We start from the raw sequence: 27,567 nt of genomic DNA, 5'->3' as shown, positions 1-27,567 counted from the left end.
ATGGGTGTCCAAGTTGGTGAGTGGGTTATAAGTAGATGCTACCAAAGCTTTCCCAGACTTTACTCATGCAATCAGCCATTGTCATGCAAAATCCTGGTTAGGACAGTCATGGGATGCTGGTGGTGCATGGTCAGATTGGCTCAGTTTAGTTTTAGCATTAAAGTGTGTCTTTCCAAAGCTAAATGTAGGCTGTGCTCAAGGGGAGTAGCTCCATGTTAACCTGCCTTGCTCTTTATTTGTCAGCAGAGACCAGCTGAATGAAAAGACAACCAGCGCAGGCACCATTAGCCAAATGAGCTCCTGGAGTGCTCTCCTCTGCTTTCGGAGTGTGTGCTGGAGGTCAGACCTACTTAGGATTTGTAACTTGTAAATCAGATCCAGTTAGTGAGCTTTCCCCTTTACCTGGGGTGAGGAGTCCTCCTCTGCCTCTGTTGGCTTCTACCTGAGGGGTGCTTTGGGAACATGGCAAGGGACTGTTCTGAGAGGTTAAACTTGAAGAGCAGCTCCAAAAAGACATCTTCCTTCTTGTCCTACCGCCTCCAAGTGAAAGGAGAGACTAGTAGAGAGGGGCACAGATGGGAAAACGCTCCATCACCTGTGTTTTCAGTCCTACCTTGATCTACTCTGAATCTCTCTCCTGCCAGTTCCTGTGTATATTTGACATGCACCAAGATATTGGTGAATGATCTTTGGGTTATTTGGTTAATGATGGATTTAGACTGCGATGAGCTTGTAGGTGGCAACTGGCTTAGTTGGCTGTTACCATTATTCTGGAGGAGCTTCATTCCCCCTTGCTTATCTGTGTGTGCACATTAGCAGTGAATGTGCTTAACTGCATAGGGACTGAAAAGGACTTGCTTTGGAGAGGTCCTGGTGAATTAGAGGTGGAAGAGGATGCATTTCACTCTCTTCTGTATCCCTCAAATATCTTAATAAGGTGTGTATGTTTTTGAGCACCCAGTGGTTTGACAAACAGAACATAACATCTCAAGGATGGCAATAACTGTGAGTGCATAGAAAGCACTAGGATTTGCACCCTTTGCCTTGGTGCTGGAGAGCATGATGCTGGGAGCACCGTGGGTGTGTGGCATACAGCATCCAAAATACTCCTGGTGTAGTAGTGGGTCTGTGGGTTTTTCTGAGGTTATACATCAATGTGTATTAAACAGAGAATGTTTCGCATGGGGGCTCTGTAAGTGATTTCACAATCTGATTACACGTCCTGCTTTTTGCCTCCTCCTTTCCCCTTCCTCCCACATATTTAAAGCATCTCTCACAGTTGGTTCTCATCCTACCTGGGCTATGCAGGAGGGGTTTGTTTCCATGCTTTCAATGTAGGCAGCTTTGTCGGGCTGTGTGTAGGTAACACACCGTCCCCCAGTCTGTGGTGTTTGGATAGCGCATTCAATGAGAGTTGCCTTGCTCAGGGTCTGTGTGTGCTGAAGACATCTGTGCTGTCAATGCTTCAATGAGATTGAAGAAACCATCAACTTTAAAGCAGAGTATTTAATTTCCAACATTAAGGCTATGTTTTTTGGGTGATAAAACATGGTTGCAGAAAGCTGAATCTTAATTCCCCTCTCCTATCTTGAGCTATCGGGAACCTTAATGAATAGAGCGGAACTTGCCCTACCTGCTTGTGGTGAACTTGGCGTCCACAGCACAGGCAGGGAGCGATGAATTGATTGCCTTTGGTAATGGGTCTGTTTTCCCCAGGTTTCGTTGTGCTTCCCGAGCATGAGTTCAGAATGAAGCGACGATTGGATGAGCAGGAGTCACCCGTGTATGCGTCGCAGCAGAGACGTATCACCAGCAGCACTGAAGCCTTCCAACACCAGCACCGTGTGCTCGCCCCGGCACCTCCGGTATATGAGGCAGTTTCAGAGACCATGCAGTCTGCCACGGGGATTCAGTACTCAGTAACTCCCAGCTACCAGGTGTGTGTGCTCATAGAATCATAGAGTGGTTATGGATGGAAAGGACCTTAAGCTCATCCAGTTCCAGCTCCCTGCCATGGTCAGGGACACCTCACTATTAGACCGTGTCGCCCAAGGGTGTGTCCAGCCTGGCCTTAAACACTGCCAGGGACGGAGCATTTACCATTTCTTTAGGCAACCTATGGCAGTGCCTCACCACCCTCACAGTAAAGAGCTCCCTTATATCTAACCTGAACTTCCCCTGTTTCAGTTTGAGCCCATCACCCCTTGTTCTGTCGCTACAGTCCCTGATGAAGAGTTCCTCTCCAGCATCCTTGTAGGCCCTTTCAGATACTGGAAGGCTGCTCATCCCTTAGGTGCATCCCAGCTGCAGTCCTGCTGTGTGACCAGCCAGTACCATGTTGAATTCCGTATTTGAGACAAGGTTTTATTTTAGTGGAAGGTGTCCCTGCCCGTGGCAGGGGATTGGAGCTGGATGAGCTTTAAGGTCCCTCCCAGCGCAAACCACTCTGTGATTTAGTGCCAGGCTTTCCTAAAGAAAAACTGAGATTGCCCAATGTGCTTATCACACGTCTCATTTGAAGCACTTGCTTTAGAACTGTCAGCCTCATTCACATTCAGAGCTGCCTGAACAAACATGGTGTGACTTGGCTTTTTTGAACATGATTCTTTTAGTGATTCTCTCAGATCATTGTCTCTGAATCCTAGAGGCAAGTGTGTGGAGGGCTTTTTCTCTGTTTTTTTTTCACCAGGAAAAGGTTTATTGCTCTGTCACAGGCAGAGGGTATCCTGGCTGATCTAAAGCTTAACAGACTGGATCAGATCAGCATTTAGATTGAAGACTTCCAGGAAAATGGCAATGTTTTGGAAGACAGGACCCCAGAGTTATTAGGTGGCACTGTCCCCTCTCCTGCCCCCTTCACAAGGAGCTATCAGCTGGGGAGAGAGAACAGTGTGCTTTAAGAGCACACTGGAGATACCTCCCAGTGAAAGACCAGAGAAGGGGTTCAACCTTTGCCATGGTTTTGGCATGTCACACAATCCACACCTGTGGTGCTGGTGAGCTGCTCTCCCTGCCCAGTGCTTGATTTTACACACAGATTCTTACTAACTTCTGCAGACGGGATGTTTGTGCTGATAGTGGCAACCGCAGAGCTGGGGAGCCTGCAGGCAGACACTTGTAGGGGCTGGAAGAGGGTGTATTTATGCTGGCAGCCCTTCCTGCAAAGAACTTGGATGGACCAGCAAGCAAACTGTTCCTTGTTCATGGGAAGGATTAAGAAAAGTATATCCCACCTAAAAGAGGCTTGAATGGAAAATTTAAGTTTGCATAAAGTGAAAAGTAATTTACTTTGCAGTTTTATTTTTCTAAAAGGCTTTTTTAGTGGATTTTCCAAATTGAAACCTTTCTGGTTTCACGTATGAAGGAGATCTGAGAAGCGCCTTCTGTTCCTGTCCCTGTTTTTCTAGGGGATATACCAAGCTGAGTTTTCCCCTGAGTCTGCTGGTATGAGAGAGCCACAATTTGCCTTCCAGTACAAAACTGAATGGCAAGAGCATAGAAGCTCATAAAGATTCATTCAGGTTATCACTTGTGACACGTGTCATAGAAAAAAGACAGAACCTTGACTCTGTCAGACTGAAAATCCTATTTTGAGCTCCTTTTGCATGTCTTTATGTTAGAGTTAGTAACTAGACAGCCAGCGAGCCTGCAGGTTGGAGAGAACCTATGTGCATAATGTGTTTGCAGAGAGGGCTCTCCTGTATCTGCAGTATAGGATGAGTTGTTTTGGTTTTAGGTGTCTCTCGGTCATTGTTGAAGGAAATGAAGGTATTTTTTACTAAGGTTGTTAGCAGTCCTGCTTAAAGGTCAGACTCTGTTCTGCTTCATTATGTTTTTCCTTGTATATCTGGATCTGGGAAGGCTGCTCCTGCTCTCTGCCTGTGTATGTAGCTGTATGTGATGTCCTCTTTACCTTGCAGGTGTCAGCTGTGCCGCAGAGCTCAGGCAGCCATGGGCCAGCCATCGCAGCCGTGCACAGCGGCCACCACCACACAACACCAGTGCAGCCCCACGGGAGCCAAGTGGTGCAGAGCCACGCTCACCCCACCCCGCCAGCCGTGCCCGTGCAGGGGCAGCAGCAGTTCCAGCGCCTCAAGGTAATCAGAGGATCACAGATTGGTTTGGGGGTTCTAACCCCTGCCATGGGCAGGGACCCCTTCCGCTAGAGCACCTTGCTCCAAGCCCCTGTGTCCAACCTGGCCTTGAACACTGCCAGGGATGGGGCAGCCACAGCTTCTCTGGGCACCCTGTGCCAGTGCCTCAGCACCCTCACAGGGAAGAGCTTCTGCCTAAGAGCTCATCTCAGTCTCTCCTGTTTCAGTTTGAACCCATCACCCCTTGTCCTGCCACTACAGTCCCTGATGAAGAGTCCCTCTCCAGCATACTTGGAGCCCCCTTCAGACACTGGCAGCTGCTCTGAGGTCTCCACATAACTTCTCTTCTCCAGGCTGAACAGCCCCAGTGTTCTCAGCCTGGCTCCATACAGGAGGTGCTCCAGCCCCCGATCATCCTCATGACATCCTCTGGACTTGTTCCAACAGTTCCATGTCCTTCTTATGTAAGGGACATAATGTAATGCCTTACATAAACCAACCTGTGCCTAAATCTTTGAGCACCTGGGGGCCTTTCTCAATTCCATGTGTAGGGAAGGCCACCCAGCTGGTGACCTCCAAAAAGCTGTTTTGACAAGGCTTAGATGCTTCTCCTATTTGGAGTACTACCAAATGCAGAAAGGGACTTTCCTTCCTGCTGAAACCCTCCTGTTTGAAATGCCATAATTAAAACTGGACTTGCTAGGAAAAGATTAAGGGCAGGAGGAAAAGGAACAAGTGTTATTCAGGGTATTTGTATGAATGGGTTAAATTACCAAAACATTTGGAGCTTTTCTGAACACATGGCATATGTGGGTGGCTGTGTGGGAGTACTTTGGGAGTAAGGAAGGCTCTATTCTTAGATTACGTGCTGGAAAATCCTTAAAAAGGAGAAAACTCCACCAAAAATAATCCCTTTAAGTAGCTCTGTTTGGTTCAGCTCTAGCGAGAAGGCACATGGGTACGAATTGGTGCCTATTTCTTAGCCTCTTCCAAATACAGTGTGAGCCTCTTCCAGTGTTGGTGGCACCCACTGCCATGTTGGTGGGAGGCCTTTACTGAGTAGAGGACAATTCATTGCTAGAGACTTCTGAAAAGGGCTCCAAACTGTGTGGTTCTTTCTGCCAGTGCAGTCCATGGCAGGTCCTCTGCTGGTGCAGGACTGGGGCTATACGTGACAGTCTTCTTTTGCTCCTGTGTGTAGCTCTTACAGCTGATGAGTGTGCAGCCTGGTGCTGGGGACCCAGAGGTCTCTCTTCAGGCTGGGGCTGTTCTTTGAGCACATCTGAGTATTGGATGTTGGTACATGAACGCTTCATCCGCTTCTTGCTGTTTGAGGTATAAAACAATTTGCCACCCACAGTTGCCGTTTTCAACCCCCTTCTATACCGCACTGTAACGTCTGGCTGCTTGAAAACATGGAAGTGTGTATTTGGCAGACATCTACCACCCTGATGATGGCATTTCCCACTTGCTGCTTATTCTGAGGCTTCCATGAATGCAGGAATTACTTCCAAGTAATTCTGCTGATCCCTGTTACTTTTTACCCCTTTTGTTTCTTTTTTGGTACAGTTTTATCTTGTGAGCCAGGAGTGGGGAGTGAGTACCTCTTATTCCAATGGTGCTGGTATTACTCTGCTCAGGGTTGTGATCTTTTGCTCCTTAATTCCGTGGGCAGGCTCAAGGCTAACAGCTGTGTTTTGGTGTTGTGCAGAACAGTGGGAGATGAAATAAAGTCCTCTCTGCTGATCCTACCTGTCTGTTCTGTGTCCAGGTGGAGGATGCGCTGTCTTACCTTGACCAGGTGAAGCTGCAGTTTGGTAGCCAGCCACAGGTCTACAATGACTTCTTGGATATAATGAAGGAATTTAAATCTCAAAGGTAACCAGATGCAGTTTTCTTCTTCCTTCCAGGTTAAAAAGAGTGTTTGTGGGCATGAGAGCACAGAGCAGGAGCTAAACTTTGTTCTCCTGTGGGCAGCAGAACACACCTTTAGCAGTAGTGTAAAAGCAGTTGTTGAAAGTTAAATGCATCCCTTCCTTTATAGTAAATCTTTGCTTTGAGTGGGAGCTCACAGCTTCAGCCTTGATAGCTGATTCATCTGGTTGTCTGCCTGTTAATAATGGTCAGGCTGGGGACTAGATCTCATAGATACAAAATGCTGTCTGAGCTAATAAGATAATGTCATTTTTAAGTTCAGTGGCATATTCAGGGGAATCAGTCTTGCGTTGTTTCATAGGTTAGAGGTGATAAGGGAGACAATAGAAGGGAAAATTCCTGTGTGGAGAGCTTGCTGTACCACTGAAAAGGTCTGGAGGTTTGTGACATTTTGCTGTTATTCCTTCTTCAGTATTGACACTCCAGGAGTGATCAGCCGTGTATCACAGCTCTTCAAGGGCCACCCAGACTTGATCATGGGTTTCAACACCTTCTTACCACCTGGTTACAAGATTGAGGTGCAGACGAATGATATGGTGAATGTGACAACACCAGGGCAGGTTCACCAGATCCCCACTCATGGCTTGCAGCCTCAGCCACAGCCCCAGCCTCAGCATCAATCACAGCCTTCAGCGCAATCAACCCCAACACCAGCACAGCCAGCGCCGCAGCCACCTCCTGCCAAAATCAGTAAGGTGAGAGGCTTCGAGTAACGTACATTGATCACACAGGGATCCTGCTGCCTCCAGCTGAACCTGGTGTGGAGCTAAAGAGCTTAAAAGGAATTTCCATGCTGCTTTTTTGATAGCGTTTGTGAACCCGCGCGTGTTGCGCTTCAGCTGCTGGGTTAGTTTCTCCTTTACAGACTTCAAGGTGCATCTTGGTTGCTTTGAGAGTGATTCAAATGAGCCACCTTATAGTGGTTTGGATAAGCCTTGTTGCTTTCAGTGGGGAACTGAAAGATGCTCAAAGCATCTGGTAAAATGTACATATGTTATTCAGAGAGGGATCCAGCAGTCCCAGGAAAAAGGTCCCTGAAGTGTATTTGACTTTGCAAGAAGGGCTTCCTAGTTAAACCGTTGGGTGTGTGTTGAACTGCCTGCTTTTGTGCGTGGTGTCTCAGAACAGCTGAAGTCCCAAGAAATTCCCCATAAAACAGAGACTGTTAAAGATGTTACTCTTGGTATGAAAGCATGTGTGTGTTTTCAAATGCTTGGGGCAGTTAAACCTTTAGAAAAGCTTCATTAGTTACTTGGTAGATTCTGCATTGCTTAAAGTGTAAATTACTTTTACACTTGTGAAAGACTGGCTCAGCATCAGCTGGATGGGTGCAGGAGTTATTGGGGAAGATCTGAAGTGCAAGAGTTCAGGCAAGATGACATGATACTGCCTTTAGCTATTGGTTTGTGCACCTGAAACAGACCTTTCAATAACTTTGTTTTAATTGTAATCCAGATGTTATTGTCCAAGAGATGTATTTTACATGATTGGAAACAGAACAGGATAATAGGCATTGAAGTAACTTAGTCTAGATTAAATACCATGTATTTTAGGCTCAAGATTAGGAAAGATTTGAGAGCCTTAGGGAGGGAGAGAATCCCCAAAGATTCAAGGGTTAATCTCTAAACTGTGCAATTAGTTAACAATTGGCTGGAAAAGAGGAAAACAAAATGGGGGAACATGCAGTTAGCAGCAGGATTGAAAGTGTGGTGATTAGGTGATCTCTAGACAAACATTGGTGGGACTTGCCACCTCCTGTTCAGAAAGAGCAAACAAAAGCATGCCAAAAGCTTTGCAAAGCTGAGGTGTTCCAGAATTAACTTCTCTGTGCCAGATTTCACACAGGATTAACTTCCTTATGCCAACGGAGGAGTGAAGGAGTAGGTGCTCTCAGGGAACTGGTAGCAGTCTCTTCCTCATCCCCGGGGGCTATGTGCTTTTCTCCCCATTGATATGCAAAAGGTTCAACTGTTTTTGCTGAAACCTTCAAATGAAACTGATGGCCCTGCTAGATGATGAGGTGAGATTTCCTTACCAGGCAGGTGAAGTTGTAGTTAAGCAAGGCAGGATCTTGTAACAGCAGTTTCTGCTTGGAGAGCTGCTAGGAAATGTTCAGCTTATGAAAGATAATAGTGATATTCTCTAGACCTGCAAAGTCAATACTTGTCAGTAGCAGTTAAAAAAGACCATTCTTTCAAGGAAGTGTGGTAAAAATCATGCAGGGAGAAGGTTGGTTGACTGGATGTGGTACCAGATTTCATCCACTTGATATATTCCAGCTCAGAGGTATGTGTTGAACCCATGTTGTTCCACCATTGGCATCACATACAGTTACATGCTGGGTTGTTTCCTCTGGATATGGTCTGTCAGTGGAGTAAAAGTGCCTTTATTCCAAACATAAAAGAATCTGCTAATTCCTAACATGGCTTCTTTTCTTTCTTTTCTTCTCAGCCATCCCAGTTGCAGGCACATACCCCTGCCAGCCAGCAAACTCCCCCGATTCCACCATACGCATCACCACGCTCGCCACCGGTCCAACCTCACACGCCTGTGACAATCTCTCTGGGCACCACCCCATCCCTGCAGAACAATCAGCCCGTTGAGTTTAATCATGCCATCAACTATGTCAACAAGATCAAGAATCGGTTCCAGGGCCAGCCAGACATCTACAAAGCCTTCCTGGAGATCCTCCATACATATCAGGTGAGTGTTAACAGTGCAGATTTGAGTATGTGCGTGGCTGTTTCTCTTTCTTTGCCATGGGGAGCTAGCTGTGTCTGTCCAAGACTTGCATTCGGGTCTTTTAGCACTAGCTAGCAAGCTAGGAATTCTTGTATAGTGCTGCGCTAAAAGTAAAGAAACCACTTAGTCAGTGTACTACTAATCCAGGGCCAGATGGGTGTGTAGTATATATAAGCATATGTATATTTAGTGTGTACAAGAATCGTACTGTTAATGTAGCATATTAATATCGTACCAATACAGTATGATTCTTTACGTAAGATGCTGAGATCTTTGATGTTTCTTTCTTTATATCACTGAAGGTTGGGGGGCTTTTTCTCCTTTGTCACTTCACTAGTTTATGCATCCATTCTTCTGATGCTTCTCCTCTTTTCCTGTGGCAGAAAGAGCAGCGCAATGCCAAGGAGGCAGGAGGTAACTACACACCAGCACTGACGGAGCAGGAGGTGTATGCGCAGGTGGCTCGCCTCTTCAAGAACCAGGAAGATCTGCTCTCGGAGTTCGGGCAGTTCCTGCCTGATGCCAACAGCTCTGTGGTAAGTCATCTTGGAGATCAACTTGGAGCTGAGGTACCTAGTGGAGAGCTGCTCTCTGTATGTAGAAAAACGTGCTTCTGCTGTTTGTTTCTTGGGATGTTCTTGGAGTGATCTTTTGACGTTGAAGTGCTGGAGCGGGGCCAGAGGAGGGCTGGTGCAGGGCCTGGAGCACAAGTGTGGGGAGGAGCTGCTGCAGGACCTGGGGGGATTTAGTCTGGAGAAGAGAAGGATCAGAGGAAACCTTATCACTCTACAACTGCCTGACAGGAGGTTGTGAGGTGGGGTCAATCTCTTCTCCCAAGTAGCAAGTGCCAGGACAAGAGGAAATGGCCTCAAGCTGCACCGGGGCAGGTTTAGATGGAGCTGAGGAACAATTCCTGCCCCAGAGGGTGCTCAGGCATTGGAACAGGCTGCCCAGGGCAGGGCTGCAGTCACCGTCCCTGCAAGAGTTCACACCCCGTGTAGCCGAGGCCCTCAGTGCCATGGGTTAGTGGTGGCCTTGGCAGTGCTGGGGAACGGTTGGACTTGATGAGCTTAAAAGTCTTTTCCAACCTCATTGATTCAGTAATTCTATGATTTTATTTCCTGGGAATGGGGTCAGGGTGATATATGTTGTATTTTCTGGCCATAACTTGTCTTCTAAATACAATTTCTTGTCTGAAAGGGTTGTTCTAAGACTGCAATAAGTGCAGTCATCTAAAGTTAGGAGGCGCAGGCGCATTTTTTTGCCTGGATGAGTGAAACTCGGCTCTAATGGTCTTATGGGTTTGTCTCTAAATAAGCTATTGAGTAAGACAACTGCAGAGAAAGTGGAATCAGTAAGAAATGATCACGGTGGCACGGTGAAGAAGCCACAGCTCAACAACAAACAGCAAAGACCCAACCAGAATGGCTGTCAGATCCGACGGCACTCAGGAACTGGAGCAACCCCTCCGGTGAAGGTAAGAGTATGTGCTGCTCATGCAGCAGCCCTGGTGTTCCCAGGAGGCTGTGACAAAGGTTTTTAGGATCTTTGTGGCACAGACTGCAGCTTGACAGCACAGAAACTAATGCCTGCCTTTAAAGGAAGCTTTCTGAACTCTTAGTTTTGAATCGAAAGGCTTTGTCTCTGATTTTCACAGACTGGTGGTGTTATCTGTGCCTAAAGGTGCTAATAGTTACTGTGCTGGCGAAAAGTAACTGTTGGGCTTGAGGGGAAGTAGGGCTTTCCCCACCTTATTAGGACACTGCAGAATGTGGGGGGATAGTTTTGTTGGTGAATAAAGCAGTGTTTGGTGGTGAGGGGGAGATGTGGGGCGTGGAGGCAAAAGTCTCTCTAAAGGCACAAAATAAATCGGTCCGAATTTGTAGTGATGTTTCCAAGGCATGTGGGGAGATAAGGGAAAGAACGGTAAAGGTGCCTGTCAGGTTTGTTGTGGCAGAACTTGGAGCAGATGCAGAGGAATCACATTTGCTCATCTTCCCTGTGATAAAGCTGATAGTACAATGATGGATGATTATTCTCTTAGCAGAGTTTGCCCTTTTCAAACGATGCACGTTTTGAGAGAGCAAGGCTTTGTAGTGTCATAAAAGTTGTCCTGTGGCCAGGTGGCTTAGTGTTTGTGCATTGAGGAGAAGTTTGCTTGCTTTATTTGAAGGTGGTGTGTCTTGCTTTGTGATAAAAAGCATTAGCAGTGAATTACTTCCCCTTCTGCCCTTTCTCCTCTTCAAATAAAGGGCAGCAAAATAAAACACATTCTGGAGGCAGCTTTTGGCCTTTTGGAGGATGCTGGTATGGGGAAAATAAAGGATCTTGTAGTGGAATAAAGAGAGGAAAAGAAATAGGGTATTTTAGGGAAGTGTAGGACTTAAACGAACTGGGTAAGGGGCAGGGAAGAACAGATTTGTTTTGGTCATTTCACAAAGTGCTTCCAAACAGGAGATACACTGTAGTGTGACTGTTGCAGCCAGCTGGTTACAGAACAGGATGCAACAGTGTGTTAAAAATATTGGGAGTTCTATGCTACTGATTAACCTTGGAGAGATTAACTTGTGACAGGCACTTCCCTGCCAGTTCCCTTCCAAAACAAGAAACCACCTTTCTTGGGTTTGAAAGCAGATGGAGGGGTCAGGAAGCCAGCACCTTTGTGTGACAGATAATCAAAATATGGCAACGTGCTCTGCTGAAAAGCCCTTTTTTTTTTATCCCCTCTTGCCTTTCTTTTTGTTAACAGAAGAAACCGAAGCTGCTTGGTTTAAAAGACCAATCATTGGCAGAAGCCAGCAAACATGGTGTGGGGACAGAATCTCTCTTCTTCGAGAAGGTGAGAAGCGAGATGCACAGAAAGCCATCTCACATCACTGATTTCTGTTCTTGGGATGTATGCACCCAGTTTGTGACATATATGCAACCCTGATAATGTTTCTCAGCTTGACCTCAGATGTATTTTGCACCCTCCCAATCAAATCCATTGGGTTTGTTGAAAGGGCTGTTGATCTTTTTTGTGGGAGTATTTTCTTTCCACCTGCAGTGTGGGAGCTCAGTTTACAAAGCAGCTGATTCCCACTGACATTGGATTTGGTTTTGTCCCTGATAGCTGAACCTAATTAGTTGCACAGTGTTGCCTGTTGCTGGTTTACCACACGGAACAAGTGAGGGATATGGGGGATGTTTCCTTGGTGTCTTCCCTAAGCTGTCCCTACATTTCCTTATGGCTCAGAGGGGACTCTATAGCGAACTTGAACAAGCCTTTTAAATAATATTCATGAGTCAATGGAAGTCTTGGTTGCTCCCTGATGATGAGGTGCATTTTGCAGCATGCTGTAGGTCAGCTAATGGTAACTGGCCTATTGTGTAGGTGTTAACATGAGTAAACCTAGAAATCCCTGCTGTGGAATTGTAACTGTAATGCCAAATACCTTAATGATGATAGATCTCCGACTGATATGTAGATGGTAACTGCTCTCCTGGGAAAGGTAATGGTGTTGGGATGAATCGTCTGGTTTCCTCGGGCTGTGAAGATACTACAGGTTGCAGGAGCTGGCTTCTCTGTGATAACCCAGGCTGTTAACACGGGCAGAAGCTGGAGCAATGTTACCCAGGGCCTAACCTTGCCACCCTACTTGCAATATTCTCTGGTGTTTAAAAGCAGCCTGGGTGGGTTTGTGGCACTGCAGCTATAACTGATGTTATCCACAATCTCAGCATTTCCTAACATAGCTGTTAGGGGGTTCTTTGAGGGATTTCATTCTTCACTTGCAGCTCCTTTCTCCAGAGTAGAGCACTGGGTGCTGATGTTGCAGGGCATGCCCAGCATGGGGATAGCTCACGTCAGTACCTGCCTGCCTGACCGCATGTACAAGTTAGTCTCTGTTCAACCCACTCTGTGTTCTGGTTCCATGTGTAATCTCTGTGCATTGGTGGGAACCACAGTATTGAATCCAGGTCCTCCTGGCCAGTGATAGCACCCACAGCTTGATCTCACCCTGACAGCAACTTTTTCCTCTTCCCTCCTGTCTGGCAGGTCCGCAAAGCCCTGCGGAGCACAGAAGCATACGAGAACTTTCTGCGTTGCCTGGTTATTTTCAACCAGGAGGTCATCTCCCGGGCTGAGCTCGTGCAGCTCGTCTCTCCATTCCTGGGGTAAGTGGAGGGATGTTTAAGCCACGTGCTCTGTTTCTGTTGTGGAGCCAGGAAACAAGAACTAACCTTTGTGGTCGTTCAGGGGAATGCATCTCGTGTGGTTGGGTGGCACAGGGGAGGATCTCTGCTCAGAGAGCTGGGGGGTGGTTGCTTGGACCACAAAGCGCACCTGAGATGGAGTCCTGAGTTGTAGCTTCCTCTGTGGCTTCTTGGCTTGACTTTTACATGGTTAGGCTGCCACTGCTTAATGTCTGTCCACTAGATGACTGCACAAGTTAGCAGCACGTTCTCTCGTCTTCTGTTGCCTCCAGCTCAGCCTGAGCATCACAAGTGTACGTGATGAGATGCCATGTGCTGTTGTATGAGCAGGAAAATACTGGTAGTTCTTGGAAGCCCTTCAGTGTGCTGATGCCAAGTGCTTTAGGCTTTCAGACTTTACCTTTATTGGAGCAGGATTATAAGGGCCCCGTTTCAGTTTTCTGTCCAACTTCACGCTCATCTATACCACCCTTTTGTATTCCTTGTCCAAGAGGAGGTGAGAGTGGGATTCCCAGCTGTGTCTTGGCATGCAGGCAGCGTTCAAGAGCAGTGTTGGTGCTGCTTGCTGTGTCTTCCTTTTGCAGAAGAGCAAAGAGAATTATTTAGCAGCCTGTTACTGCAGTCTCTTGCTCTGCAATCATGAATTATTTCATTTGAGAGTAGATTTGACTGTCTAGTTACATAGGAAATGTTCTCGTAAAAAGAGAACTGATATAAACCCACTAAAATATCCAGAAAGCAGATGAATTCTGTTGTGAAGCAAAAAAAAAAGTGGTCAGGAATACTATAATTTAAATAGGAATTAAGACTTCCATAATTGCCAGTAGTGTAGAGAGCAAGCCTGTATTAATCAGCTAAACCAAATGAATAGCCTCCCATCAACTTTGGGCAGCAAGATTAATGTTCCTTCTTCCTGTGAATTGAGTTCTTGGTTCTAAGGGAGGAGGCAATAGCAACATAAATTGGGTTCAGGACCCCATTACACTTGGTTCTGTGCAAAGAAACTGCCCCAAGGAGCTTCCGCTCCCTCCACAGCTCTGCTGGAATTGGTCAGGCATCAGCAGGATGCCACCTGTAGCTAGGAAAGGTGAAATATTTGACAGAAACCCCTGGATTTCTCCCATCTAGTGTCTGTGCTCCCAGCTATAAGAGTGAATGTCTGTATTGGGAAAGTATAACATAGTTTTCTTATTCTGGAGGCAGATGTTACTGTCTGTCATGTAATGAAAAGGCAATAAATGAGCAGTGATTCAATTAGCTTCAGTACTAGGTTCAATTCTTCATATTGCTGGAGCTTTGCATGAGGTAGGAGTTGGGTAGATGCAGTATTTTAGACTAATAAATTCTTCAGAAAGCTTTTCTCTACAAACAGGCACACTGGGGCCTTGCAGGCAAAGGCTTCCTCATTATTTGTGTTGGCATGTGTAGTGTGGGGAGGCAGCACTGGCTGAAGCAATTGCTCAGCACTGAACCTTCTTGCCATCCAGTTAGAGAATCATTTCTCAGTTTCCTCTTGCTGCTTTGGGAAAGGAAAGGTCTGATTTAAGGTTAAAAACGTTTGCAGACAACTGGGAACCTGGCTTGGGTTTGCTGCTGGGGTACATTGAGAGCCTCAGATGTGACCTTCCAATGAGTGCTGCCCCTGCAGTGACAGCTTTCGCTGCTCTACTTTGTCACTTGTCTTGTGGGGGCTGTACCCACAAGGCACATGGGGGATGTATCAGTGCTTGTCTGCATGCCTGTCAGTATGAAGGGGTAATCCTAAAGCACCTTAGTTGCACTGAGAGCAGTCCTCCGCCTGATCAACAAACTCAGTGTCCTTGCCCATGGCAGGGGGCTTGGAACTAGGTGATCTTTAAATTCCTTTCCAACCCAAACCATTCCATGTTTCCTGTTTGATCAGGCTCTGTGGAAGTGGGATTGAGCAGAGAAGAGTCCTCACTCACCAGAGTGGTAATTCAGAGGGTCTTTTTGGACACAGTCTGGTTGTAACAATCAATTCCAGCCTCAGCAACACAGCTCAGCACCGCTTGATTTCTGCTTAGCCAGTTTTTTCACTTCATTCATTTTATTTTCAGGAAATTCCCAGAATTGTTCACTTGGTTTAAAAACTTTCTGGGGTATAAAGAGTCTGTTCACATGGAGACGTATCCAAAGGAGCGGGCTACCGAGGGGATTGCCATGGAGATAGACTATGCCTCCTGTAAAAGACTGGGCTCCAGCTACCGAGCCTTACCCAAGAGCTACCAGCAACCCAAGTGTACGGGGCGGACTCCACTGTGTAAAGAGGTAAGATGCTCTTCTTGAAGGGATGGAGCAAGGGTGAGCAGAACAGAGCAGGATGAGGGATTTATTTTGCATCCCTTTGAGAATGCTGAAAAGATTCCTGGGGATGTTAGGGCACGTCTGCTCCCGTGCAGCAGAGTTGTGCTGCTGCTTGCTTCACACTGCGCTGAGCCCTGCTGCTCCTGCACCCACGTCCTGGCTCAGGATCACCATGGTACGTGTCAGAACCCAAGGTGAGTGGTGTTCCTGGTGGCGAGGGAGCACTTGGCACTCCTGCCAGCACCTGGATCCTGTCCAGAAGCTATTGCACAGCGCGAGGTGTGAGTCTAGGAATGGTTTCTGCTGGAAGCTGGCTGGGAGTTGTGATCCCCACATGGCTTTGATGGTTGGCATCAGCTCTTCCCCAGTGGTGCTTCTGAAAGGGCTGGGGAGCAGCTGGAAAAATCCCACTGAATAGTTGTGATCTTTACTCACTTAAATCAAACATAGGGGCACGAGATGTGTATGATGGTTTCAGTAACCATGTTACCTATGTGAGAAGAACATTAAGATTACAGACTTACACACAAAGTAGGAAATGACAGAACTAATTTCCTGTGTGGTCTTAATGTGATCTCGGGGATCTTTTACAGGGTAGTATGTAATTCAAGATTATGGCTACATTTTTACCCCAGTTCCCTCTGGTCTGCTTCAGAGTTGTCTCTAGTCCAACTTGAAAACAAAATCATGTTTTCTGTAGACACATTCTCCCTCACATGCTGCTTCTTTCTACCTGGAATGCTAAGATGACCTCTTGTCTTGAGAAGCAGTGCATTGCTTCAGGAAATAGGCTCCGTACAGGGAGCCAGCCTTCTTGGTCAAGAGTCAAAGCTGGTCTCCTGCAGGATCAGATGTACTCATTGAGCCCTTTGATGTGTTGTAATGGCCCTTTGGTCAAACTGGGGATGGTACTGGCTGGTCCTGTTCCTTCACTGGTGTGGAAGGTAATGCTTTGGAGGTGAGTGAGCAGGACTCTTGCTGAAGGCCAGTTAATAAACATGCTGCATAAGAGCATTCACTGGAGGAGGGGAGAGCCCCAGCTCTCCCTGGGTTCTTCCTTTCCTGGGTGCCTGCAGACCACAAATAGCAAGCGGACGCTGTTTGGGAACATCACAGGTTTTGTGTTGTTATGCTCCTTGAGCTATGAGGACGACAAATGTGGGTGTCCGAGTCATGCAGTTAGCAGCGGTGATAGGTGTTCAGCTGGAGTGGGGGCAGGATAGTGAAAACAACCTGGGGAAAAGAGGGTTGCAGGCTTCTCCTCTAGGTCCTAACACGTCTCTCAAAAGCATCTTATGTGATGCAGCTCCAAACTTCTCTTCCTGTGAGAATCCAATGACTCAGTCGCTCAGGCTTTGGGTTTAAGAAGGGCCTGACTTTCAAGCCTGCCTGCCAAAATCCTTGTGTCTTTGCCTTTGGCCTCCTTGAGGTTGGTTTTTGAATGTTCTGTTCCTGTTTTGGAGGTGGTGAAAGCTGCAGGTGCTCAGCTGCTTTGTCAGGAAAGGGGTTGCTGGGGTATGGATTTCTACTGCAAATTAGCCTTATTTGGAGGCAGAAGCCGTCTTGACGTGGTGACCACCTGGGAACGGCGATAGTGAATCACACACACCATGAACCAGCTGCTTGCAGCTAACTAATCTGAAGGGATGGAAAAGCTCCTTTCACCTTTCTTTTTCCCTTCCTTTGCAAGTGTTTCCTCCCAGCTCCAGCTAATGAGTTTTTCAGGCTGCCTGGATGGTTCAGTTCTCACTGTTGGAGGTGGCCCTGTGGATTTGGAAGGGGCACAGAATGTTTCCAATGGGGAAATTAGATCCATTACTCTTGTTTCCTCTGTCTCCCTCCAAGGTTTTGAATGACACTTGGGTATCCTTCCCATCCTGGTCTGAGGACTCCACATTTGTGAGCTCCAAGAAGACGCAATATGAAGAGCACATCTACAGGTGCGAGGATGAGCGTTTCGAGGTAAGTTGGTTTTTCTTGATTCATGTCTTGGCAAGCTGCAAACAGTTAATGATATTGATGTAATTCTACCCTTACTCATACCCCAGATATGTTTTTATTGTGCCTGTCACGCGTTTTTTGGCATAAAAGCTTGTGTTCTCTTAATGCAAGAAGCAGCTCCAAGCTGCCACCCCTGCCCCTCACTTTGTGTGCAGAGCTCCTTCACACTGTTCCAGATGAAATTGTTCAGTGGTCAGCAGTGGTCGATGCATCTTTTCCATTCTCACTGCCCACGTCGTGCATGAGAGCATGCATCCCATGTAATAATCTGAAAAGCAGTGCATTCAGGATGTTAAATGGTTGACATCTTGAATGGAAGTTAGCTCGGCAACTGTCTGAATACGCTCAGATTTGGCACGTCCTTTTGTAGAGTAACTGTCGATTGTGTTCTGTTCCCAGGTGGAAAATGTAATTTCCAAACACTGTCGTTCTGGTAGCCTTTAATTTCTTAGGCAATATTACCGAGGTAGCAGATAAAATAGAATGGGATTATTTTAAAGCAGCCAAACATGGGAAGCACTGCTCGAGTACACCCTGTTAAACATGCCCGGCTTCTTGTTTCACGTCACTTCAACGTTAGCCTCTGTGAAGCATCCTGTTTTGTCTGTTCAATGATGGCTAATGTAGCATTCCCTGCAGCTGGATGTTGTCTTGGAGACCAACCTGGCAACGATCCGCGTCCTTGAGGCAATCCAGAAGAAGCTCTCACGCTTGTCTGCCGAGGAGCAGGCCAAATTCCGGCTGGACAACACCCTGGGTGGCACCTCGGAGGTGATCCACCGCAAGGCTCTCCAGAGGATATATGCTGACAAAGCAGCTGACATCATTGATGGGCTTCGGAAGAACCCATCCGTGGCTGTTCCCATCGTACTGAAAAGGTACTGTCTGCTCTAGCACCCTGCCCAGGGTCTCCACCTGAGGGGAATGTGCCAGATGTGGTCCAGATTGATGTAGCAATACCTAGTTTTTGCCCCTAAAGGCTGTGACCTCCACAAGGCTATAAATTAAGAAGCGTATTTTATGCTCTGGTCTGTTGCTGTATTTCATTATAATCACTTAGAAAGAGGGAATTGCCCTTCTGAAACAAAAACCTTGAAGCTCATCTGGAGGGATGGAGAGCTTCTGTTGTCTCCTCTTAAACCTTGTTTCTTCCCTGGTGTCAGCATCATGTTTAAGACAAGGAAAATATGTACTGTGTGGGTTGTTCCAGGGCTAATTTGATCCCATCTCAAACCCTATGGCTGTTTCAGATTGTGGTGGTTCACAATCTGTGTTTCAGATTGTGGTGGCTGTGCTGCCCTCAGGTTCCCAGGCTGGTTTCTGTTGTCAGCCTCCCCTTTCTCAGTCAAGAAAAGGCAGTGGATGCTGCAGCTCCTTGAGGAAGCTTGAGGTGTGTAAGCAGGGGGTGCTCCTCCCTGGCCACTTCTCACCTCCATGGGGCTTTTGGTCCTGTGTCTCTGGGAGCCGGGGGTAACAGTCTTGCCCAGGATCTTGAGCTGCATCAGGGGTGCTTTGCTTGCACTGCTGAGTGGAGGTTCAGAAGTCCGTTGCTGGAAGCTCAGGTGTCCATGCTGCAAGGGAATGAGTTTGTTAAGCATCCAAACTAAGCTGCTCCTTTTCAGCAGCTGGAGCTACGTGACTTTCTGGGGGGTGTCCGAGAGACCTGGGCTACCTCTGTGGCACTCTCATCCCTTCAGCCCTTCTCCTTTCTGCAGACAGTGGGGCTGGGAGGAGGACACTTAAGCCCTCTAGCTGTCCTGGCATGCCAGAAGGTTTCCCTTATATGCTCAGAGCAGACCTCTTAACTCACCTTTGTTTTCTTGATGCCAGGTTAAAGATGAAAGAGGAAGAGTGGCGAGAAGCCCAGAGAGGATTTAATAAAGTCTGGCGAGAGCAGAATGAGAAGTATTACCTGAAATCCTTGGACCACCAGGGCATCAACTTCAAGCAGAATGATACCAAGGTCCTGAGGTCAAAGAGTCTCCTCAATGAGATTGAAAGCATCTATGATGAGGTGAGACAGTCCACCAATAGCTCCCTTCCCTCAAGCTTATGCACTTTGCAAGTGCAGTTTCAGTTCCTGTTCCTCACTCCTCAATGCTGGTGGCACAGACTCACTCTCGGAGCTTTCTGAAAGGGTCTTGGGTGGAAAGAAGTGTTTGGGATTCATCTTTGTGCTGTGTGTTTCTCATTTGTAGAGGCAAGAGCAGGCTTCAGAAGACAATGCTGGAGTCCCCACAGGCCCACACCTATCACTAGCCTATGAAGACAAGCAGATCCTGGAAGATGCTGCTTCTCTTATCATCCACCATGTGAAGCGGCAGACGGGAATCCAGAAAGAAGACAAGTACAAAATCAAGCAGATCATGTATCACTTCATTCCAGACCTGCTGTTTGCTCAGCGAGGTGAACTCTCAGATGTGGAAGAGGAGGAAGAAGAGGAAATGGATGTGGATGAAGCTACTGGGGCTGCAAAAAAGCACAACGGTGTTGGGGGCAGTCCTCCCAAAACCAAGCTGATGTTCAACAACACGACCGCTCAGAAGCTGCGGGGCATGGATGAGGTCTACAACCTCTTCTATGTGAACAGCAACTGGTACATATTCATGCGGCTGCATCAGATCCTGTGCTTGAGGCTGCTGAGGATCTGCACCCAGGCCGAGCGTCAGATCGAGGAGGAGACACGGGAAAGGGAGTGGGAGAGGGAAGTGCTGGGCATAAAGCGAGACAAGAGTGACAGTCCTGCCATCCAGCTGCGACTGAAGGAGCCGAGTGAGTGCCTCTGGTGGGAGGGAGCTGGGGAAGGAAGATGCTTCAGTAACACACTGACAGGGCTTGTTTGATGTCTTCAGTTTTATATGTCTAAAAGACTTAAACAACCTCATAGAGGAGGCTACACTGGAAGGCACATGTCTTCATCAGGGGTTGTAGTGGTAGGACAAGAGGTAACGGGTTCATGCTTAAACAGGGGAAGTTCAGGTTGGATATAAGGAAGAAGTTCGTTACTGTGAGGATGGTGAGGCGCTGGCACAGGGTACCCAGAGGAGTGGTAAATGCTCCATCCATGGCAGTGTTCAAGGCCAGGTTGGACAGGGCTTTGTGCGACATGGTCCAGTGTGAGATGTCCATGCGCGTGGCAGGGGTTGGAACTGGATGATCTTCAGGTCCTTTCCAACCCAAACCAGTCTGTGATTCTATAATATGATTATGAAAGTACACATGGCCTTAAAAGTACTTCTAAATGTCTACAACACACTCATTTAAGCTTCTTCCAGTAACTCCTCAACTTGAACAGGTAGTCTGAGGACCAAACCTCAAAGCAGCCCTTCCTAGGGGCAGTGTGTTCATGTCTCCCATTCTCTCGTGTTGCAGTGGACATTGATGTGGAGGATTATTACCCAGCCTTCCTGGACATGGTGCGCAACCTCCTGGATGGGAACATGGACTCGTCGCAGTACGAGGACTCCTTGCGTGAAATGTTCACCATCCACGCCTACATCGCCTTCACCATGGACAAGCTGATCCAGAGCATTGTTCGACAGGTGGCTGCCAGCAAAACCTGGAGGGGGGATGCTCCGGGGTGGAGAAAGGAGCTGGGTTGTTGGCTACAGTGAGAGCCTGTAGGGGAGGGGGAATGTTGTATGCCTAAATGGGGAGTTTGGGGGTAAGCAGGTAAATTCTGGGTGTTTGTTAACTCTGCTGTAAGGCTGACGTAAAGAGATGTGATAAGAAACTCCTCTGAGTCCAGAGGAGGCCACGGAGATGCTGCGAGGGCTGGAGCAGCTCTGCTCTGGAGCCAGGCTGAGAGAGCTGGAGACTGGAGAAGAGAAGGCTCCTTAAGGGGAGACCTGAGAGCAGCTCCAGTGCCTGAAGGGGCTGCAGGAAAGCTGGAGAGGAGCTTGGGACAAGGGCCTGTAGGGACAGGCCAAGGGGAATGGCTTGAACCTGCCAGAGGGGAGACTGAGATGAGCTCTTAGGCAGAAGCTCTTCCCTGTGAGGGTGCTGAGGCGCTGGCACAGGGTGCCCAGAGAAGCTGTGGCTGCCCCATCCCTGGCAGTGTTCAAGGCCAGGTTGGACACAGGGGCTTGGAGCAAGCTGCTCTAGTGGAAGGTGTCCCTGCCCGTGGCAGGGGTTGGAACTCGATGAGCTTTAAGCTCCCTTCAACCCATACTAGTCTGGAATTCTATGAAAATGTAATTTCTGCTGTATTTATACTATTGGGACTGTCCTGTGAGTGTGTGTTTTCCCTTTGTTTTCCAGAAGTTTTAGAAGTATTCCACTTTAAAGTTTCTCCAGAGGTAATCTTGCTCTAACTCTGAAAAGGAATTAAATGACATCTAAATAATTTCTTTCCTTTTCACCAGCGCTGTAGGAGCAGCCTCTTCTAAACAGCTTTGTTTCTTTTATCTGCCTGTTGGAGTAGCTCATTTTGGCTGTTAAATTCTAGTCCTTTTATTGAGCTGGTAGTAAGAATGTGTGACCTAGGGAAAAATTCTTCATGTGCCTTTTAGTAGCCTGAAGAACAAAAGCAAGACACAAGGGGCTGGAAGGGGAAAGGCTTGAAAAGGCCTTGCCTCTTTCAGAAGGGTAGATCTGCTTTTCAGAAGCCCTCTCCTTCAGTGCAGACACTGTCTGGATTCAAAAGACAGCTGAGCAACTTTTGATTTTTAAACTCGTGTAAAGTAAGGATTTGATACTAAATTGCTCAGCCCTTTCCTCAGCCACAGCAGCAGTCCCTTGCTGAGGCAGGGATATACCGTGTCGCTGTGCTCTAGCCCTTCCTCCCCTGGGCACGTAGCAGCTTCCCTGACAAACACCTTCCCCACGTTCTTCCTTTTTGCAGCTCCAGCACATAGTGAGCGATGAGATCTGTGTGCAGGTAACAGACCTTTACCTGTCAGAGAACAACAACGGAGCAACAGGAGGTCTTCTCGCTTCCCAGTCTTCTCGTAGCCTTCTGGAGGCCGCCTACCAGCGCAAAGCGGAGCAGCTCATGTCAGAGGAGAACTGCTTCAAGGTAAAGCCGGGCTGCAAACCATGGCATAAAAGCAGCAAGCAGTGAGGGGACTGCCTTATAGGAAGGGAGAGGCACAGTCCTTTACAAAGGAGCCTTGTTTAGCATCCTGGGGTGCTGAGGACTTTTCTGTTGCTCTGAAGTTGGAAGTGTTGGTGGCACATTGTTGGGGTTTAACCCCAATGGGCAACTGGAACCACACAGCCACTTGCTTGCTGCTCCCCCGATGGGATGGGGTAGAGAATCACAGAGTAAAAGTGAGAAAACACAGGTTGAGATAAGGACAGCGTAACAGGTAAAGCAGAAGCTGCACATGCAGAACAAACAAACCAAGGAATTCATTCACCTCTTCCCATTGGCAGCCACTCCGGGACAGCAGGGCTCCATCACACATCACAGTGACTTGGGAAGACAAAACACCGTCACTCCCAATGTTTTCCCCTCCCTTCTCCCCCCAGCTTTATATGCTGAACATTATGCTGTATGGTGTGGGATACCCCTTGGGTCAATTGGGGTCAGCTCTTCCCGGCTGTGTCCCCTCCCAGCTCCTTGTGTACCTTCATCCTCCTCAATGGTGAAATCCAAAATGTAGCTAGCCCCATCCTACCTGCTATGAAGAAAGCTGGCTTCATCCCAGCCAAACCCAGCACACAGCTTTTGATACATAGGATAATGCCTCTGTAAGGGCCCCTCAGAAATGAGGTTTCAAGGAGAACTACATTTCCTGGAACAGCAGTGAATACCCCTTGTGCCTCACAACATCCTTGGGGTATTATCATATTGACTGCTTTGCTGTCACTGGTTTTCATTTGTTAGTTCAGACTCTCCTGTTTCTCTTGTGTCTCAATCTTTTTGTCAGCTGTGGGGAGAGCTGTGAATACTGACAGGGCATTAAATCATTGCTGACTGCATCTGTTGCTAAACAAACCCAGTGCACTGTGCTAATCAAATCCATACTTCCATGCCTGAGATGCAGGAAGTGGTCAGGCCCTTTCAGAGCAACTTCAAGTACTTGGGATAAAAGTCTGTGTGTACGATCTCTCTTCCCTTGCCTTCAAACTTATTTTGGGGGCTGAAGAAGGACCAGCACCACTCCAAAACCAACAACAAGCAGAAAGCTTTGCCATCTTTTGGTTCCTCAGAGGTTGTGCAGTTTGGGCAGGGTTTTCCCTGGGCTCTCAGAGCACAGATTTTTCCTGTATAACTATGCCAGCTTTCTTCATTCTCCCTTTGCCCCAGTGGGAAGTAGAGGTTGTTTCTTCTAACTGAAACCCCTCCTGAAGCGTCTTCTGCCTTTTCTTTGTAGCTGATGTTCATTCAGAGCAGAGGTCGAGTTCAGTTAACCATTGAACTGCTGGATACAGAAGAAGAGAACTCTGATGACCCTGTAGAAGCAGAGGTAAGAGCAGCTTGTACAGAGAGCTGTGATACCCAGTTGACTGTTGCGTGGTCCATTAGCACAAGATAAAGAAACATCAAGGACACGCTGTAAAGCTTTCAGTTGTGTGAGTAGGCAAATCCTTCTTGATTTTGTGTTAGAAAGCCCTCAAAACCATACAGAGAAACACTGTACCTGCCTTTTCGGGGATTAGATGCACAGAGCCTTCAAAAGTGACCTTGTGTTCACATACCTAACTTCCACCTCACATTGGCTGGTGGGAAGGCAGTGACTGACGTGTGCTCTGTGCTCACTTCCAGCGCTGGTCAGACTATGTGGAGCGGTACGTCAACTCAGATTCTACCTCCCCTGAGCTCCGGGAGCACCTGGCCCAGAAACCAGTCTTCCTGCCGAGGTGAGTGGCTAGGCTGAGCTGCAGACCCTACCTCCTCATGGCCTCAGAAGGCAGAGCTGGGCTTTCAGTCTCGCCTGCGTCTTAATGCAAAGGCTGGTGGCTCGCCAAATGGGGTTTTTGGCAGTCCTGCCTTGGCTTATAGTAACCCTCTGTTTAAAAACAGTGGGTGCCACGTCAGGGCTTTTCATGAACAGGGAGTTGATGGCACAATAGCCAGAACTTCAGAAATAAGAGAAACCATGGGGGCTGACTCATTGTAAGGGCCTGAGCCTGAATGAGGCTGAGCACTAATCCCCAGAGGGGTTCTCTGGTCTGCAGGAATCTCAGGCGGATCCGTAAGTGTCAGCGCGGTCGGGAGCAGCAGGAGAAGGAAGGGAAGGAAGGAAACAGTAAGAAGTCCATGGAGAACGTGGAAAGCTTGGACAAGCTGGAGTGTAAATTCAAACTGAACTCCTATAAGATGGTGTATGTGATCAAATCAGAGGATTACATGTACAGGAGGACCGCTCTACTGCGAGCTCAGCAGGTAGGCGCAAGCAGAGTTACTCAGATTTGCTTTTGGCTCTCTGTGCCAGAAGTAACTGATGGGGCAAGGGAAGGAGGAGGTGGCTGGGATGCTGTGTGAGGGAAGTGTTGGCTCTTTGGCTGTTCTTGAGCTGTAAAGGTTGGGGGTTATTCAAGGTGAAAGCAGCCCCTGACTCCAGATAGGTCAAAGTCAGTTGGGGAATGATCTGGTCTTCTGAATGCTTTGACACTGGGTGACTTGTCTCATCCCACGGGAATATTTCCATCCAGTAAGGAAAAGCAGGGAGCTTTAACAGCAAACTCCAGTTCTAGTGTGACTGTTTCGACTTAAGATTTGCAATCCTTGGCTCTGTGTTTATTATAATCTATTTAAAACACAACATTAAGCAGAATGCTGCTGCTTCAAATGTAAAAGAAAGTGGAACCTGCCAGATCCAGGCTAAATTACTGACTTAAGCAGCCAGAAGCAGAGGTACCTGGGGCTCTGTCAGGAGGAGTCTCTTCTGCAGCTGCACAGATTGCTTTCAGTTGATTAAGTCACTGGCTTTCTGAGCAAACTACTGACCACTGAGAACACTGGGAGCTGAGGGAGTGGGAGCGGTGCCCTGCTTCCTGCCTTGTAAATCATCCTTCACAGCTCCCTTGCAGTCATGCATTTAGACTTCTAAAACAACGGCTCACCATCTGTTTCTTGCTAATGAAATACAAATAATGGGTTCTTCTCGTTAGGTGCAAAGTGACTTTGTTAAACTGGCATTCGCACCAGATGAGAGTGTTTTCTGTCAGTGGTGACTCCTTGAAACGCTGATGCTGAGGAGTTTGATTTAATCCCATCCCTCCCATTCAGCTGGCACAAACCTCCAGTGTTTTTCATGGAGAAGCTGAACATAAATCAGATTATTGAGCTGTTAAATATAGAGCAGAGCCCCTTGGTTATTGAAGGAGCTGCAGAAAGAAGCTTCACTGAACTACAGATCTATTGGATTTAGTGGTTAACACTGAGATGCAGTCAGTCTGTGAGAGAAGAACAAAACAACAAAATACATAAGTTTTAATCTGGAGGCTTAATCATATTTGCTGGTTTCAATTATGACTGTAGTCATGGCTTTAAACCAGCTCTCCTGGATCTTGCATTCCTTAAGCAGATGCTCTCACTCAACAGTGGGAGCAGTTTGTCCCCTCCTGATGCTTCTGCTTAAGCGAGTGGTTCTCAAACCTTTTAGACCTGATCTGGTTCTTAACTTTTCGCAGCAGGTAGGTCCCCACATGTCAGCATATTGAGTTTGCAATCCCTTTGGACACTGCCCCTCTGTGGAGAACTGGAGGCTGCCCCTGAAGGGAGCAGGGCTGACCTGTTCCGGGCTCTGCCTTAAGGAGGAGGAGGTGGTGGCAGCATCTTTTAGGCAATGCAGAAGGGACTCAGCGCTCCTGGGCTCCCATGGGTATTGTTTGGTGTCCCCAGCCTGAGCGCTTAAAGCTTTTGGTACTTATGAGTTCATTCTGTCACTGTCATTGCCCTGAGAGGGGCTGACACCAGAGCTTTTCCTCTGCCATTAGCCAGGGCTGGTGTGTGGCTGATGATCCCCTCGGCTGTGTCACAGTTTGGGGACCCGATGCTGCCTTTTCCTAACCCCTGTTCCTATTTCTGTAGTCCCATGAAAGAGTGAGCAAGCGGCTGCACCAGCGGTTCCAGGCCTGGGTGGACAAATGGACCAAGGAGCACGTGCCCCGCGAAATGGCAGCCGAGACAAACAAATGGCTCATGGGCGAAGGGTTGGAGGGGTTGGTGCCCTGCACCACCACGTGTGACACAGAGACCCTGCACTTTGTGAGCATTAACAAGTACCGCGTCAAATACGGCACGATATTCAAGACACCCTAAAGTTCCCCGGGGGCGAGGGAAGAGCCCGGGAGCGGTGTGTGTGTGTGCGTGCATCAAGGAAAAGGAGGAAGATGCCTTCCTCCCCTCACTGTGTATCTCCGTAACATGGCCACTTGACTAGTGCGTGGCTGGTACACCCTGTCACCAGCGGGATTCCCTGTGGGGACGCGGATTTCCGCCGGCCCTTGGACTCGGGCGCGTGTCCCCTGAGGGCAGGAAGGACCCTTCTCTGAACTGAGCCATCCCAGAGAAACACAACGAGCTCGTACACACCAGCAGTGTTGAGGCTTTGACTCCCTGCAGGCCCTGAGCACCGAGGGAAGAGACCCGGAGGCTTCTCCAGCACCGGACCTCTTGGATGTGTCCCGAAATCCCTCCCAGGTGCCTGTCCTGACCAGCCTCCCCTCCCGCGGGGCGGCCTGACGGCACCTCCAGAGCGGAGCCTGGGTTCTCTCGCCTCCCTCTCATGGCTCCGGGCTGGGCTCGCCCCGTGCAGATCGGTCTGTCCTTTCTAGTGCCAGTGGAACTGTTTGGTTTTGGTTTGTATTTCCTTTGGGGGGGGGAGGGGGGGGGTATTTTTTGTACCTGCTTGTTTACTAGTCTCTCCTAGTGCCATGCACCAGCTTTTCACACACGTGTCCGTACACACACACAAGAGAACAACACGATTTTAACATGTTCCCCTCCTTTTTTCTTCTTTCTTTTTCTTTTTTTTTTTTTTGTAAATAAATGTACAAATTGTCAATTTTGGGGGTTTTTTTTGTTTGTTTTTGTTGGGGTTTTTGGCTTTTTTGTTTTTGTTTTTTTTTTATTAAAGGAAGTATGCTTGATGTGCTAGCATAACTGTACTAGCTTCTTGTGTACCATAGTACCAGGTGGCTTGAGACTTAGTACTGACAGACCGATGGAGACATTTATTACACTTTTTACCAAAGGGAGTTATCATTGTAGTGCTTTTGTGTGGAAACTTTTTCTCTTCTTTTTTTTTTTTCTTTTTCTTTTTTCTTTTTGTAAATAAAACCAATGTCTTTGTTCTTAACTGGAAGAAGACACTCGCTC

The 27,567-nt window shown here is 47.7% G+C and overlaps 1 protein-coding gene across 1 annotated transcript; it reads left to right on the top strand.

The window, feature by feature from the left end:
- On the top strand, positions 1 to 27,558 carry SIN3A (SIN3 transcription regulator family member A). Its single transcript, XM_057421552.1, has 21 exons — positions 1 to 16; positions 1,717 to 1,937; positions 3,921 to 4,097; positions 5,866 to 5,972; positions 6,442 to 6,724; positions 8,481 to 8,732; positions 9,155 to 9,307; positions 10,090 to 10,248; positions 11,521 to 11,610; positions 12,811 to 12,929; positions 15,047 to 15,257; positions 17,139 to 17,255; positions 17,934 to 18,172; positions 19,125 to 19,308; positions 19,493 to 20,066; positions 20,667 to 20,836; positions 22,138 to 22,311; positions 23,615 to 23,707; positions 24,007 to 24,101; positions 24,420 to 24,627; positions 26,278 to 27,558. The coding sequence occupies exons 1-21, from the start codon at positions 1 to 3 to the stop codon at positions 26,506 to 26,508; spliced, it is 3,873 nt and encodes a 1,290-aa protein (XP_057277535.1). The 3' UTR covers positions 26,509 to 27,558.
- Positions 27,559 to 27,567: the final 9 nt, after the last annotated feature.

The sequence above is a fragment of the Pezoporus wallicus genome, unplaced genomic scaffold (assembly GCF_028554395.1).
Source record: "Pezoporus wallicus isolate ANWC-B61680 ecotype Strahan unplaced genomic scaffold, APGP_CSIRO_Pwel_v1 contig_7731, whole genome shotgun sequence".
NCBI lineage: Eukaryota > Metazoa > Chordata > Aves > Psittaciformes > Psittacidae > Pezoporus > Pezoporus wallicus.
This window is presented reverse-complemented; position numbering and strand designations above follow the sequence as displayed.